The 17,026-nt window shown below is 47.9% G+C and overlaps 1 protein-coding gene across 6 annotated transcripts in view; it reads right to left on the bottom strand.

Moving 5' to 3' along the window:
• CDC42BPB (CDC42 binding protein kinase beta) overlaps positions 1 to 12,118 on the bottom strand; it is a 102,513-nt gene extending 90,395 nt beyond the window's left edge. For 5 of the 6 annotated variants that reach the window (XM_082216458.1, XM_082216459.1, XM_082216461.1 and 2 more), the window contains exon 1: positions 11,349 to 12,118. In XM_082216458.1, coding sequence (XP_082072584.1) covers positions 11,349 to 11,526 — 178 coding nt within the window. In that variant the 5' untranslated portion in view covers positions 11,527 to 12,118. The remainder of the gene's footprint in view (positions 1 to 11,348) is intronic. The other variant, XM_082216460.1, reaches the window with a different exon arrangement.
• Positions 12,119 to 17,026: the final 4,908 nt, after the last annotated feature.

Genomic DNA, 17,026 nt, shown 5'->3' with positions numbered 1-17,026 from the left:
AAGTGTTGAGCAGGCTGCAAGCCAACCGACTGTGGGTGAAACTGGAGAAGTGTCAGTTTCATACCAAGGAGGTGGAATTCCTGGGGTACCGCTTGTCAGACAAAGGGTTGGCCATGGATCCCGGCAAGGTTCAAGCGGTGCTGGAATGGAAAACACCCAAGACCAAGAAGGATGTGCAGAGGTTCCTAGGGTTTGGAAACTTTTATCGTAAGTTCATCCGCAACTTCGCCCACCTGACGGCGCCCATCACGGACTGTCTCAGCAGCAAAAAGAAGTTTGTTTGGACGGGGGAGGCGGAGCGAGCGTTTGAGGAACTGAAAAGGGCCTTCGCCTCTGGCGAACAACTTCTACATGTGGATTTACAAAAAAAGCTGAGGGTCGAAACAGACGCGTCGGACCGAGCCATAGGGGCGGTGCTTCTTCTGCAGCCGGGGAAGGAGGGGTCGGAGTGGCGACCGTGTGCCTTCTTTTCGCGGAAGCTGAACAAGTCTGAGAGGAACTACACGGTGTACGACCGGGAACTTCTTGCAATTTATGAGGCCTTCCGGAGATGGAGGCACCTACTAATTGGTGCACAACAGAAGGTGCAAGTGTGCACGGACCATAAGAATCTAGAGTATTGGAGAACTGCGCGAGTGCTCAACCAACGGCAGTTGAGATGGGCCCAGGAGTTCTCCAAATTTAACTTTGAGATTTGTTACGTACCAGGCCCGGAGAACGTTAGGGCGGACGCTCTCTCACGCAAACCTGAATATTTGGAGGGAGAGGGTGTACCCGAAGAGACCCATGTCATTCCCGAGGACCGCTGGGTGTGTGGGGCGGCATTGGTGGGGCAAAGGGAACTGGTAGAGGGAACGGGGCAGGATGTATACGCCCAGGACAAACTCAGGAGTCTTAGGAGGGAGGGAGACAAACCCGAGGGAAACAATTTACTTCCAGGTTCTGGAGGAAGCTCATGAGCTTACTGCATGTAGAGGTTAATTTCTCTACTGCCCGTCATCCAGAAACCAACGGGCAGGCGGAAAGAGCTAATGGTGTCCTCCAGCAATATTTGAGGTGTTATGTTAATGACAGAGAGAATGATTGGGTGGAGAAGCTGGCGTTGGCAGAATTTGCTTACAACAATGCAGAGAACGTGTCCACGGGAATGAACCCTTTTTTGGCCAATCACGGGTGTCATCCCCGAGCCTTCCCAGGGGGGGAGGGGGAGAACTGGAGCGTTCCAGCAGCAGAACAGTTCGTTGAAGAAATGGAAGCGATCCATCGCCAACTCCAACTTAATTTAAACCGGGCGAAGGAGGAATATAAGAGGCAGGCAGACAAAACCAGAAGGGAAGGGGAAAGCCTTAGGGTGGGAGACCAGGTGTGGCTGTCCACCCAAGGCTTACCATTTAAAGGAGGTTGTAAGAAGTTAAGACCCAAAAGACTGGGCCCATTTGAAGTCACGCAACAGGTCAACCCAGTGGCTTTCAGACTCCGGTTACCGAACCACATGAAGTTGCACCCAGTGTTCCACAGATCGTTGCTGTCACCGTATATAGGGGACAGAGAGGGGAGGGTCAATAGGGGACCAGCGATGGAGGAAAAAGAACACAGCTACCATGCAGCGGAGATCCTAGATTCCAGGTGGAAAGGAGAGCAAGTAGAGTATTTGGTAATGTGGGAAGGGGAACCGGAGTCGGAAAACACCTGGGTCAGGGCAGAGGATGTAGATGACGAGGTTCTAATTGAAACTTTTCATCAGAGATTCCCTCGAAAACCCCAGCCAGTGGCGAGGTTCCGGAGGGAATACTTCGCCACCACAGACGAAGAAGAGGAGTTGGAGGGGTTCTCTGATTCCGAGGTGGAGGAGGATTCAGCGAGTCGGAACAAAGACCGATGGAGGGAGATGTTCGAGACGTCGGAAGATGAAGAGGATTCGTTTCGGGGTTTCAGCTCCTCACCGCCCAGAGGAGAGGGAGGGGGCGGGGGGGAAGGGGGCCCTGGAGGGGAGGTGGATGTCAGGGAACTGACCTCAGAGGGAAAGGAGGTGATAGGGCTCCCAGAGACTGGGAGAGACTCAACAGCCAAAGCAGGGACCAGCAGGGGGAGCGCGGGGTCTCTGGAGGAGGATCTCAGGGATACTGAGAGAGATGCAGCAGCGCAGGCAGGAAGCAGGGGGGAGAAAGGGGTGAGAGACACGTCCAGTGAAAATAGTGGGGAGGTGTCAGAAGCAATTGCAGGGAGACCCATGCTTCGTCGGAAGCTGTCACGTCGTGAGTCCAGGAGACGTGTTTCCGTTAAGGAACTTCTTTGTTGGAGGCGTTTCCGCAAACAGCCACTGTCGGACTCTAACAGTGACTAGAGCAGACATGTCTGAGGAGCTCTGTCACACACAGAGGTTTGTGGGGCCGCACAAACTCTGAAGGGGCACCATTTTAAGCACAAGCAGCTAATCATCCCCTAATATTTTCCATATATTGCTATGCATTACGATCACCCCAGTCATCCAAGCATAAGTGCTGTAAGTGAGAGAACCACCATAAGATGGTGTAAGCTGGAAATGACAGCCCCAGCCTCATTTTACACCAACTATTATGTAAGCTTTGTTTATATGTTTATGTTGCATGTTGATGGTTGAATCTTTTATAGCTATGTACTTATACTTTCTGTTTCAAGCAAATTACTGAGAATTACTTGAAATAAATGGACCTGGACTCTGTAACTCATACTCTTAGTTGTAAACAGACTGGACTACTGCAGTGCTTTCTACCTATGGCTGCCTAGATCAGTAACAACAACTTGCATAAAACACAGCTGCCAAAATCCTGGGTCATGCTCAACAATCAGATTATAGTGTGATGACTCTGTGTCCACAGTTACTTATACTATTCAGAGCTCAATCTAAAGTGCTGATACTCATTTTTTAACCCACTTCATGATCCAGAATAAGTTTACCCCCAAGAACTGCCTTCACCTATCTGAACCAACCTACCTAAATCTTAAAGATGGCCTGCTCTCTATCCCATGAACTGGACAAAACTGAGGACAGGACCTTCTCAGTGATGGCACCACAACTCTTCCTGGAGAACTCTTATAGGGCTCCTCTCTTCCCAGTTTCAGGTGGGCTGTGAAAGCTTCTTTATTTAGACAGACATTTGATGTGCAAGTTTTCTATTTTTACCTGTTCCAAGTGCTTTAAAAGTTAGCTTTGTTTCTGTTCATACCATTTTTAAATTGGGTGTGTTTTATAATAATATTCCTAGAAACAATAGATTATTTTGGTTTGCCATTTCTGAGTACATTTTATGTAGGAAAGCAAGCCAAAATGGCCTCAAATTGCTACCTTTTTTAAAAAACTACTATTAACATAAGCCTCCAGACCATAATTTGAAACTATGGCATGAAATGAGCTTGCAAGCTATGGTTTGACGGTTAGCACTAACCATAATCTCATTTGGACATCACAACAAGCCTCAGTTAGAGGAAATGAAGGAGAAAAATCTGAGCTTCACAAAAAGTGAAGCGGAACTATGACTTACTGTGAACATGCAAGCTCAAAAACAGGAGATCATGATCACTTTGCTCCTCTTCCAGTCCTGCTGCTGCTTCTGTTGCTATCTCCTGTTGCACAGCTGTGTGTTCAGCTACAATTTGGCTTAGCAGTTCATCCAAACACAGGCTTATGGTCTGTCTCACTCCAGACAAGCAATCAGCTGCAAACAAGCTTTGTTCTTAGGTTTACACTTCATGGTTTGTCCAGAGAAAGTCCAACTATAAGCCCGGGAGTAGACAAAATGCCAAGTGACAAACCATGGCTTGAATCACAGCAAAAGGAAGACAGGGAGAGAAGCACAGCAGCCATGCTGTCCTCACACTGAACCCTCATACTATGCCATGGTCTTGTTTAGCACTGTGTGCAAATGAACTGTATTGTGAGGGGGAAGGAGGAAAACGATGGAGCAGGAAGGCACGTAGGGTACTCCCAATCTTCCAAATCATGGTTTGGACAATCAGAATGCAGCATCTAAACAGGCCAATGTATACGACATCTATAAAACCCCAACATACTTTGTCTTTTCTTGTTTTCTGTGGGTCGGAGTTTCAAACAAGAAATCTTCAAGTACTAAACAGATATGTTGCTGTAGATTTCCAAATTCTCTTAAATGGCTTAAATAGCAGTTGAACTTTCTGTGCTGGACAGATGTTAAATAATGATGCTACACTTAACTGTGTCCTCCAAATAATGAAAGTGCAGATAACCCATCTCATCAAACTATTTTCTGTCCTTCTGCCATCCCCATTCATGTGTATGCCATTCCACCCCACCTCAACTTCCATGCTCCAATACACTCAGATGGGAAAATGAAACATTTTCATACCTTCGAGTCAACCCTTGCAGAGTAAGAACGTAGAATCAAACTGTGCTTAGGGACTGTCCTTCCCCAAAGCACTTCATGCTCTATATTTTAACTTACACAGAAGAGCTCAGAGTTCTGTGTGCATGTAGAGGCTACTCAAATCTTCAACATGAAAATAATACACACTCAAATCATGTAATAGTTTATAAAACCAAGCACCAGTTTACTCATCTTTTTTTTGAGTGCTACCACCTGTTCCAATATGCACTGGCTTGGAACCCAAGCTACCTTTCTGCAAAAGTAAAGGTGCCTTCCATTCACATAAGGGACTCCAACACAGAAAAGGCTCCAGCTGGCAGTAGGGGAGGGAATAATTTTTGCCAGTTTCCTTTTTTCCCTTGCAGCCACCTCCCACGCTATTCCAGAGGGCCCCTGTCCCAATCTCCCAGAGCAGATTTTCATGAAACTACAAAAGCAATTCTAACCTCAACTAACAAATTCAGAGCAACAATTGATATCTACATTCTGCTTCTCTGAACTAATAAAAATAGCTGTTGCTAGTCATACACCTGAACATACGAAGTTGTCCAGTATTGAATCAGACCATTCATTTAGTCCAATATTGACTAGTCCAACTGGCAGCAGCTCTCCAAGGTCTGAGGCAGGAATAATTCCCAATCCTGATAACCCTTCAGTTGTAGCATACCAAGGACTGGAACTGAAATCTTCTAAATGCAAAGTATGTAACTCTTCCACTAAGCTATAGCGCTTCACTATTTGAAGTATCTTGGTCGCTGGCATCAACCATCTGAATTAATGTTCAACTATTTGCTAACTCTGCCAGAGTGAAACTAAAACTATATGTACCATTTACCGTATTTTTCGCCCCATAAGACGCACTTTTTCCTCTCCAAAAATGAAGAGGAAATCGGGGTGCGTCTTATGGGGCGAATGCCTGCAAGCCTCGCGCGCTCGGCAGGAGGTCCCACCGGGTGCACGAGGCTTGGGGCGGCAGCCTGTCGCCCGAAGCACGGGGAGCCCTCGGGAGGGCTCCCCCTGCTTCGGGCGAGTGTCTGCAAGCCTGGCGCACCCGGCAGGAGGTCCCACCGGGTGCGCGAGGCTTGGGGCGGCAGCCTGTCGCCCGAAGCACGGGGAGCCCTCGGGAGGGCTCCCCCTGCTTCGGGCGAGTGTCTGCAAGCCTGGCGCACCCGGCAGGAGGTCCCACCGGGTGCGCGAGGCTTGGGGCGGCAGCGGACTGCTAGCTTCTAGGTGCGCGCAAGCAGTCCGCTGCCGCCCCAAGCCTCGCGCACCCGGTGGGACCTCCTGCCGGGTGCGCCAGGCTTGGGGCGGCAGCGGACTGCTTGCGCGCACCTAGAAGCTTGGGGCGCGCTGAGCTCAGCACACCCCAAGCTCCTGGTATAGCGCAGCGATCCGCTAGCCCTGGGAGAGCCCCGCGGCTCTCCCAGGGCTAGCGGACTGCTTGCCGGCACGCAGAAGCTTGGGGCGCGCTGACCTCAGCTTGCCCCAAGCTTCTGGATTAGCGCAGGGGTCCGCTAGCCCTGGGAGAGGCGCCCGGCTCTCCCACGCTAGCGGAGACCTTGCCTGCACGCAGAAGCTTGGGGCGTGCTGAGCTCCGCACGCCCCAAGCTCCTGGTGTAGCGCAGCACACCTGGGGGGGAAATAAAATTTTTTTCCTTTATTTCCCCCCAAAAAATCTAGGTGCGTCTTATGGGCCGGTGCGTCTTATGGGGCGAAAAATACGGTAATAGGTGAAGTAATAGGTTATCAATAAGGTATTTCTTCTAAAAAGACCAAAGAGCTTTGCTAAGGGTTTGTGGCCTGTCACTAATAGTTGCATAGCAGAGTGTTGACAAATTTCAGGATGTCCAACAACTAGGAATTTCCTTGTTGTTTCCTTATAAGCACTAGTAGCCTAATGGGAGATGGCAAGTCACAGAAATAACTTGGGCCTTTAACAGAAATTTCTGTTTAGGTATTAGGATAATGGTTTGAAATGTACTTTTTTGTAATGGGCTTTAAACACATCCAGTTATCCTGTATAGCACCAGATGGTGGTTCACACATGCATTTCAATTACTTTAAAAAAACTACTTTCACTCTGATGCTATAGTCTGCTAAACAAGGCAAATGTGGGTAGAAATCGGTGCTAAGGGTCACAATATGGGTCACTGCCCACATCAGAATTGAATCAGGATGTTGCACCGATGCAAGAGTTCAGGACAGTGTTAATTAACTACACACTAGAACATGATTTTTGTGTGTGGAAAAGCGGCATACAAATAAAACAAATGAATACTTCCAATTCTTTCAATAACTGCAGCCTTTCTAAATGCTTCACAAGGAACTTTACAGTGCAGATAGTCTATAAAAAAGGGAGCTCCATGGTTCCTGCAGCAAGGAAGATGGAGTCATGGGTGGTCCTAGGCAGCCCTTATGCTTCTGTTCAGAGATTACTGCGGGAATAGCAGGAGGCAAGTAGAAGCTTTGTTATGCTGCTAGATCTGCCCCAGACTGCTGCAGGTTAGAAGACAAAGAACTCTCCTCTCTTTGCTGACACGATCAAACAAACAAAAAATTAAGATGTACTGACAGAATAGTATTCTTGGTTTAATGGGCTATTTAACCAGCCTTGTATTTAAACAGTAGCCTGGTAGTCACAAGTAACTAGAAATTCCATACAGACAAGTGAGTGGACTGGCAAAGGAGGGAAGATTCTTTGCATTTCTCCACCACTAGTCAGGCTCAGTTTCCATGCTAGTTGTGGGGAAAGCCCATCCCTGAGCCCAGTCCCTCCTTGACCAACCTGTTTTGTAGAATACTTTAAAAAAGAGCTGCCTGCTAAGAAGGCAGCATCCTGCATTTCCATGCTGATGTGGAAAGAGGGTTTCCTCTACTCTCCAGCCAGCAGGGAAACACAGGCCGTTGGCCTCTTATCAGGCTAGGAATTTTTGGGCGCTTTACAAAACAGCATTGGATTTCAGTAAAGTGTGCAATCAGTTGACAATATTTCACCAGTTGACTGAAGGGAGTGCCAAACATAAACACAGCAGAATGCAAGTCTTATTAATTTTCACACTCATATATACTTTTTGTGGCCAAGAATAGGATGTGTGTAGGGCAAGATGGGAGTTTAATCAGTGTAATTCATTTTCTTGATTAACCTATGTCACTATCCCAGAGCCTTTAGGATGTAACAAGTCATATATAAAATAAAATCAGTTAGCTAACTTTTCTTTCACTAAGTTACTTCTTTTTGAATTGTAGTAACTGCTTTTAAAATAGTAGCTGTAAATCATTTCTACTTTTTAAAAACATTCATCAGTCATACAATGATGACATGGAAGCTACTGCACTGGTATCAGAATATAAAGGTGTTCACTTCCAGAAATATGCAGGTCAATTTCCTCTGTCAACCAGTACACAAAAATGACCTGCACATGCAAGAACACTTTTCCCTTCATGAAACTATATTACAGCAATTTATCCACATCAACTGGTTTACACAAATACACAGAACTCATGATGGAGGTGCACCATATTTCCGCCACAAAACAAGCAATCAATGTGGTGGGCTTCCAAAGCAGATGCTGGACAGTGTTTAATTATTCAGTTGGCAATTATTGACGCCAATACAGATGACTCCAGGAAGTGAATCCTCTTAGTTGGTTAATGTATAACAAAGAGCAATGGTCCCTACAGAAATTGAGAGCCAGCTGTTCACATTTTAGAGCACTAAGACTGAGCAAGAAATACTTCTCCAAAATTACATGAAGCTCTTTCTAGGGAAGTTCTGACACTTTTTAAAAGAAGTCTTCCAACAAAAACCAAGCAAAACAACAACAACCATTTGGGAGAAAAGGAATCATTTTTGAAAGAAGCAAAATGGAGCGTTAATACTCTTAAATGTTGGTTCCCCACCTGACAACTTTTTACTGAATGAAATTTAGTTGTCCTTAGCAATAAATCTTGGTCAAAAACAAATTCTGAAACCATTTCCAGTTTCCTTTGGACCTATCTAGAAGCAGACAAAGTACTTTCAGAATCAAGAAAATGTAACATTCAGAATTTAAAAACAGTATGCTGATTTGTATTTCTATTATTATTTTTACAAAGTAACTTAAAAAAATAAATTCTTGGTCCTTTTTTCCTGCTTCAGTCTGTTTAATTGCTGCACACTTTTCACTGTCATCATGCTTAAAACTATGATCACAAAACACAATTATTGTGTATTCTGTAGAAAATTTAAAAAATTAAAATAAAGTTAGCAAAAAATACCATGAGGATTGCGCAAAACTGACTTAGTGCATTGAACATTTACTCACAAACATATCCCTAACAAATCTGACAGAATAGGATGTGAAATACTGTTGAAACAGTGGAACTTGAGTGCCTGCTTCTCCTTTCCTCTCCCTCCACCCATTCCAGGTAGAACAGGCTAAGAAAGGTCATGGGATTAACTTGACATTTCAGGCTAAGCTTAGCCTGGCACCAAGCCGAGGATATTTCACTGCTGTGTTTTCTACGTACAGTTTTATTTATCTTCTTTTTTTATTCTTTTAGTGCAAAACACTTTAACTAGTGTTAAATAACATACAGTATCAGCGCAACAACAGTGTCAAAACACAGAAGAGCTCATCTGAAAGCGTGTATAAACAAAAGCTTTTTTTCTCTCCATAACATCTATACGTTTTCTCAGCAGCACCTCAGCTGTATGTGCTGTACTTCTGAACTGGCATCCCCCTCAGTACCATATCCTGGAATTTCCCAAGAAGGGGGTTTATGAATTTCATCTCCCCCCCTCCTGTCTAATCCTTGCTGATAGGCAGGCTCATTATTGCTTCCAGGCAGGTCAGCTGACAAAAGAAATCACTTGGTCAGTTACCACATGACCACCATAATTCGTGGACTCTCTTCCCACTTGGAGAATTTGTGACGTGTAGCTTCCAGATCAACTTGCAGCCCAAAACTGCAGACAACCAGTCTACACACAGTTAGGCCCACATCGTTTCAAAACTCCTAAGTAAACCAATTACTTAGTAATGCAACAACTATGAAATCCAGTCCATCAAGTTGTGCTCCAAAAAGTTCGATCTCAACCTTTAAGTGACTTGCCTTCAACTGATGGGTAGGGGCCCACTACCGGATTGTGATCTGATTTAAGGTGGACTGCAACAGGAACACTTCCACCATGCAAATATGACAAGTATGGTAAGAAAATGCACAGTTTGACTGAAAGGTGGGTCCCACATCTGGAAAAGTTGAAAACTACTGCTGTATATCAAGAGGTCCATTAGCTACAACAGCTTAACTCCCAATCCAGAATGCTGGCAAATGCTATCCTCCTGCTCCCCAATTTGGAAAAGCATTTCTTACTGTAACCAACAGTCAAGAGGGCTTTTCCCCCCCAAACTGGGGAAAGGGAGATAATCATTCATCTAGATTACCAGTATGAAGACTAATCCTGAATTTACTCTCCCAATATGGCATCCAACTCTGCTATGATAGAATCAGGTTCCCTCACTCTACCACTTTATCGGCCAGTAGGTGAAAATCTTCTTCTTAGAACCACATATATATATATATATATATATATATATATATATATATATTTCTGCCTGTATTTCTGTACTCCTACAGAACAGTAGTACTTCCTTGCTGGGAGCTGCTTCTGCTAAGTAATAGCATCAATTATTTCCAATACAATATTTATCCAAACTGCCACCAGCATGCATTTTCACAAACCACGTAACATTCTCCTCAAAAGACCCTCCTTGACCATGATCTTGGCCAGTCCTTGCTTCTACCTGGAGCACGCATTATTGTTCAATATCTCGAAAAATTCCGCTATACAACTCCAGCCCTCCACACCCCAGCAAAGTTCCTGTTCCTGATCTTGCATCTGCATCATTATCTTTCTTCCATATCCTTGCTACTTCTATTCATGAGTCAATGCTCTTCCTACCCCACCCAACTTCCTCACCCCATCACCAGCAAATTCATAGGCTGACAAAACCCATTGCCAGACAGCTCACTGACTGATCCCTCTTATTTCAAGGCTCACTCTAACCTATGTTTGTGCTACTCATCATCTCCTTAATAATATTGTATCCCATTTCCCACTGCAAGCCCAAGAGGTGCCATTTATCCCTTAGCTGCTCCTAGCCCCATGTGTAAGATTTTATGCTGAATAATCTGGAAGTATCCCCACACATACTCCAAATCTGGATACCACCTCAGCTTTCGCTTCCTTTATGTATGCCATGCTTTATAATTTGATGTGTCCTCTGCTTGCCAAGCGCCACTAAACACTCATTCCCTCACCCTCATTGTTGTCACCATTCCCAGAGTCTCCTAATGGAACAATCATCAACAGGCTATGATGCCGCCCTCCACACCAATACCTGTGTCTGGGGCTAGGCTAGGCCCTGCAAGAGCAGCAGCAGCTCTCCCTGCTCAATCCCGGCCAACACTTCCTTCATGCAACCACCATGCAGGCCCTGTTGTTGCACCATGCCCATTGTCCCTTCACATCGCTGTCAGATCCCTCTCCCAATCCGCTCCCTAAGAAAAACCACCCCCGAGCACCCGGAAGCATTCTCCAACTCCCAACCAGGTATGATCAAAACTCGCCTCTCCTTAAAACTTTGCTCTCTTCCTTACCCTCCCCCCGCCCCGAAACTATCCCGTCCTCTCCAAACAGACCTGGGCCCAACCCTCAGCTGACAGGTCTGCACAAAGTCATCTGCGTGGGTCTGGGGCTACCTGCCCCTCCGCCGAAAGCTCCCGTAAGCAAATGTGCGGCGGGCCACCCAGCCCCCACCGCAACCCCCCCTGCGCCCCCCACCAGAGATTTCCTCGTATTTCTTCGCTCCTAACAGCAGATTGAGGGCCCGAGCCTCGCCGTGGCTCCTCGAGAGCAAGCCCTGGCGATCCCTCCCCAAGACAGCGCCCCCACCCCTCGTTCCCCCTCGCGTCCCCGGCTCTCACCCCACTCGAGGAAGTCGGAGACGAGCCTGTCCCTGCGGAGCGGCGAGTCCCGGCTGCACTCGGTGTAGAGGCCGACCAGGAGGTCCAGCAGCGCCTCGACGCTCAGGACGCTCTCGTTGCGCCGCGGCCCGTCCAGCAGCAGCTGCTCCAGCTTCTTCAGCCGCACCTTGGCCGACATGGTGGCGGCGGCGGCCGCTGCTGCTGAGCGGAGCGGCTGGCCGAGCCCACCAGGCGGGAAGGAGGGAGAGGCCGCGAGGCTGAGGGAGCGAGAGAGGAGCGAGGCAGGGGGAGAAAGACGAGAGAGAGGAGGGCGACCGAGGAAGAGGGAGGAAAGGAAAGAAGAGGCGCCGCCTCAGGCTCTGGGCAGCGGCGGCGGCGGCGGCAGCATCCGGCTAGTTCCTCCCTCAGCGCTCTCCGGCGAGAGACCCGGCGCCCCGGGCCCGGCTGAAGCGCTGGCGACGGCCGCTGCGCCTCCGCGCTACGCCCGCATTTCCACAGGCCTTCCTCGGCGGCGGCGGCGGCAGCTCCTCCGGGCTCGGCTCCAGGCCCGGCTGGTCCATGGGCCGGTCCCTCCCCCTTCGGACCCGCCCTCTCGCTTCGCCTGGCAACCGAGGAAGAGGAGGAGGAGGAGGAGGCGGTGCGTGTGTGGATGTGTGGAGAAGAAGCCGGGCGGGGAGGGGGGGGATTGCGGTCGTCGCCACACAGGCCGCCGCCGAACCAGTGGTCCCTTCCCAACGGTCTGAGGGAGCTGCCACTAACGCCGGCAGCCTCTCTCTCACACACACACACATTCACACACCCCTCCCTGGCGCGCCCGTGCGCACGCGCGCCTGGGATGGCGATGCGTTGGCTGTGGCCATCCGGGCAACGGGAAAGGAGGGCGAGGGGCGTGGCCGGGCGGGGGGCGGGGCTGTGTCGTCCCGAGGAAGCTTCCCTCAGGTTGGCCGCTTGCGCAACCGTTGGAAGCCGTTGCCCGGGGAGAAGGGAGCCGCCGAGTCATAGCCAGTGGCGTAGCGTGGGGGGGGGTGCAGGGGGGCGGGCTGCACTGGGCGCAACATCTGGGGGTTAGGGGGCGCAAATCCACGGATTAGGGGGCGCAAATTGCTTGCCTTGCCCCGGGTGCTGACAACCCACGCTACGCCACTGGTCATAGCTGCTGCTGCTGCTGCTGCTGCTGCTTATTATTTCTTACCTGCCCTTCACTGCAAAGTCCCAGAGCGGGCTTCAACCATATAAAAATACAGTATTAAGTTTCGTTAAAAACAAGCTACGCCTCTGACATAAAATGCAGTATGAAAATTAGTCTGAAGGACCGTTCAAGGGTTTTAAGCGCTTCAAGGGCGTTATTTATCTGTTTTGTGAAATTCATACGCTGTTTGATTTGTTAAAAAATACAAACCATCGCACAGCAGTTTACGGAAAGATAAAACATTAAAAATCAAAAGAAGTTTAGAGCCCTGCTTGGAAATACTAAGATTAAAATCTCCTCGGTTTCCTAAGCATCTAGGTTGGCTTGTTTGAACAAGGATGTTTTTAGCAAGCGCTGAAAACAGTGCAGAGAAGGCATCTGCTTGGTATTGATAGGCAGGGTTATGCCGATTTGTATCAGGGGAAAGAGGCTGCTATTTTATGGAAACAATACAGTGGTTTAAGGTTGTTGTTTTTCACCTTTCTCCCACTCCCTGTGACTTGGAACAGCTACATCAATGGTGGAAATTTTGACGGGGTGGGAGCAGCAGCCTCTCCCAGCACAGACAGATCACTTTCCCCCTGCTGAATATCTGTCTGTCACACAGTTGTGTGTGGTGAGCTGTTTTCTTTTCTTTCCTCAACTTGGGGTGAACTCTGCCTTTGTAGGGTAGGATGGGATCTTGCAGTACGCTCAGAGACTCGGGCTGCAAACCCAGATCCACACAGGGAGATTAACATCAGAGCAAGCATGTGTAGAATTTTTCTACCTGGTTTAAATGTCATTCATATCCACACTGCACATTTAAAGGTAAAGGGACCCCTGACCATTAGGTCCAGTCGTGACCGACTCTAGGGTTGCGGCTCTCATCTCGCTTTATTGGCCAAGGGAGCTGTTGTATAGCTTCTGGGTCATGTGGCCAGCATGACTAAGCCGCTTCTGGTGAACCAGAGCAGCGCACGGAAATACCGTTTACCTTCCTGCCGGAGCGGTACCTATTTATCTACTTGCACTTTGACGTGCTTGCAAACTGCTAGGTTGGCAAGAGCAGGGACCGAGCAATGGGAGCTCACCCCATCGTGGGGATTCGAACCACCGACCTTCTGATCGGCAAGTCCTAGGCTCTTTGGTTTAACCCACAGCTCCACCCGTGTCCCACTGCACATTTAGAGCACTCTAGATACCACTGTAGCATCCATTGTTTCCCAAAAAGGATTCCGGGGGCAGGGGGACGTTTGTAGCTCTTGCGGGGGTGTGGGGTCCTAAAAAGTCTTGAGAGTGAAATTCCTGCATTGCAAGGGGTTAGACTAGTTGACCCTCAGGGTCCCGAGTCCACAATTCTATGATTCTATGAAATACCACCCATAAGGACATAATAGCTCTTCTGCATCAGGCCAGTGGCCCAGCTAGTCCTATTCTCACAGTGGCAATCCAAAGCTCACAAGCACTACGTTGATCATTCATTGTGACTTTCCTTAGTGAAAAGAGTACGCCTTGAACTATTTGAGCATGCCCCCCCCAATTCCCAGGGAATAAGGTATACAGCTACCTTGGATCCCGAATGCCCTGCGACTTGAATGTTTTGGCTCCCAAATGCTGCAAACCCGGAAGTGAGTGTTCCGGTTTGCGAATGTTCTTTGGAACCCGAATATTCAACGGGGCTTCTGCAGCTTCCAATTGACTGCAGGAGCTTTCTGCAGCCAATCGGAAGCTCTGCGTTGGTTTCTGAACATTTTGGAAGTCGAACAGACTTCTGTAACAGATTCCATTCGACTTCTGAGGTACTGCTGTAGTCAGGGACGCGGACTTATAAAAAATATTGGGGGGGCCCGTGAATAATAAATAAGCTCATGAATATGCAAATAAAGTGGCTCCGGCCCTAAATAGGGCAAGCCACGCCCCCCAGCCGGCCGATTGGCTGGCTGGGAGGTGTGGCCAGTCGGGATTACCCTGTTCTCGCGGGGGCTGAAACCACCAGGAGGAAGGAAATTCCCCCCGGCAGTGCCTTGGCAGTGGCGGTGGTGCTGCGAAGCAGCGAGGCAGGAGCCCCCACCCCCGGGGATTCCCTAATCTCGCGGGGGACGGCCGGGGCTCTCTGGCTAGGGCGCGCGGCTGGCTGGCTGGCTGGCGAGGGAGCAGGTGGGGAGGAGGCGGGGGACGGCGGCGGCGCTCTGCTGGAAGGGCGCCCGAGATTATTGGGGGGGCTGAGCCCCCCCAAAAAATTTTTTGAGGGGGCTCGAGCCCCCTCGGGCCCCATGGAGTCGGCGCCTATGGCTGTAGTTTGAATTTGAATAAATGTATGTGGGGAAAAGATTGGTGCCAGAATTATCGTAATCTGGAATTCTCCACAGGAGCCCCGTGCTTCCTGGGACCCAGATTAAGGTTACATAGGAAAAGCAGGAGCAAATCTATTTTCTGCATTCCCTATTGTTGCTATAATGGCCAAAGTAGAATACGGATTGTCCCTGTAGCAGATTCTCTGAGCTCTAGAGCAGCTGTGGGGAACCTTGAGCCCTCCAGATGTTGCCAGAACTCCCATCATTCCTAGCCATTGGCCATGCTTGTCCTGGTTGATGAGAGCTGCAGTTCAGTAACATTTGGAAGGCCAATACTTCTCTGCTCCTGCTGTGAACACAGTTTAACGAAGGCAAAAGGCCATAACAAATAATAAATATTTAAATACAGTTTTAAAATGTGACTATCAACTCTAGATTTACAAAGCTAGAGCAACAGTTCTTCTTTCGCACATCACCAGCGCAACACACTTCTGTGGTTCCAACAAAATAATACCGGTAAATTGCATATTTGTCCTTTGCTACTTGAAAGTAATATAGTATCTGTGTTCCACATAAAATATTTATTTCACTTACTGTAAGATCAATAAATCACTGTCTTGGAGCTACATATAGGCTGCATGCTAAAATGTAATGCAGAGGTTAGTGGACTACCAGCTCCCATCATGACCCTTGGACATGCTGACTGGAGCTGATGAGAGTTGGGAGTACACCAACATCTGGAGGACCACAAGTTCCCAGTTGTGACATAATACACCCTACCTTTTATTACTGGTGCAGCACAGACACATAATCTGACCCCTAAGTGTTTTTACTGTATTGGGGTTTCCATCCCATACAATCTGCACAATTTAAAATGATACCCAGTTTTCTCGAAGCTACCAGCATGAGCTTGACCAAACTGTGGGAGGCAGTGGAAGACAGGAGTGCCTGGTGTGCTCTGGTCCATGGGGACAACAACAACAACAACCCAGTTTTTTAGGTAGGGCATGCCTCTATAGTGTTACCCACCAAGCCAAATACAGGTCACCAACCATATAGGGCAGCCCAATAATATTATTTTGCTTTTGCAACTAGCCTGGGACTGATGAAAATAAAGAGATTCTCTGCAGCCTGCATTCAACCTGGTGGGTCACAAGTTGTACTGGCCTGGGGTAGGTGTTGTCTGTCTTGAGGGACATGCTAAAAATAAAAGTGACTTGACTAGAAGGAAAGAAAACATGCCTTAACAGTTCCTTTTTCCTGCCTGATGTCTCGGTGGAAAAATACAGACCTCTCTTCCTCGCTCCAGTCCTATGAAATTATGTTCAGTTGTTGCTTTTGTTGAACCAGTGAAAATGAAGAGACTCCTACAGTGTTTTTCCTGAAATGGCCCTTAATATGAAACATTTATGTGAAGTAAAACTGGAGGGATAGTCTAAGCCAAGATGTTTGCCCAGGTTTCTTGGCATTGTTCCTAGAAATGGAGTAGATAGCACAAGAGGAATATCCTGTGTTAGATTTTGATGGCAAGAGGAAATGGCTGTGTCACTGCTTCAGGAAAATCCACCCAGAGATCAGGGGTTTTGGACCAACAAATGTGAAGTAACCAATAAGGAGATAGAAGAGTACCGATTCTCAAAATGTTGGGATAGCTCATGCTGTGGAGAGGCTGGGGTGAATTCAAGACAATCATTCCTGGAACTCAGAAATACCTGTAATGTTGGTTCCAGGATTGGAGGGCAGTCTTTGGCACTCTCAGGGAGCCCCCTTAATCTGAAAGAGAGAGGGCATGCAAACCAATAATTCTCTCTTAGGTCGGAGCTTGGGTTCTCTGTGCAGAATAGGAACAGGAGCATTATTAAGGGGGCCTTGGCAAATGCCCAAACTTGTCATTCTCTGGAGCTCCTCCTGAATAAAACCTGCCATGGGGAGACCCAGGGCCACTTCAAGCGGTTTGATGAGTCAATTAAAAACCTTTCAGCCAGCAGAAAGGTGATTCAAGGCAGCAGCAGCAGACCTCTTTAAGAATTGATGTTTGTTTTTATTTATTCATTCACTTGTGATCCCCCAATAACAGTGTTCTCTGAATGGACTACAACAGTAGAACACTAAAACACTGTAACCACCCACAATCAATTTGAAAATCAATGAACCGATATAAAAACAGGGTGTGTGCTCTTTTTATATGTGATATGAAAAAAAAAACAATGAAA

The sequence above is a fragment of the Podarcis vaucheri genome, assembly GCF_965113315.1.
Source record: "Podarcis vaucheri genome assembly, chromosome: 1".
NCBI classification, from domain to species: Eukaryota; Metazoa; Chordata; class Lepidosauria; order Squamata; family Lacertidae; genus Podarcis; species Podarcis vaucheri.
Note: the sequence above shows the minus strand (reverse complement) of the source record. Positions and strands in the feature narration are given on the sequence as shown.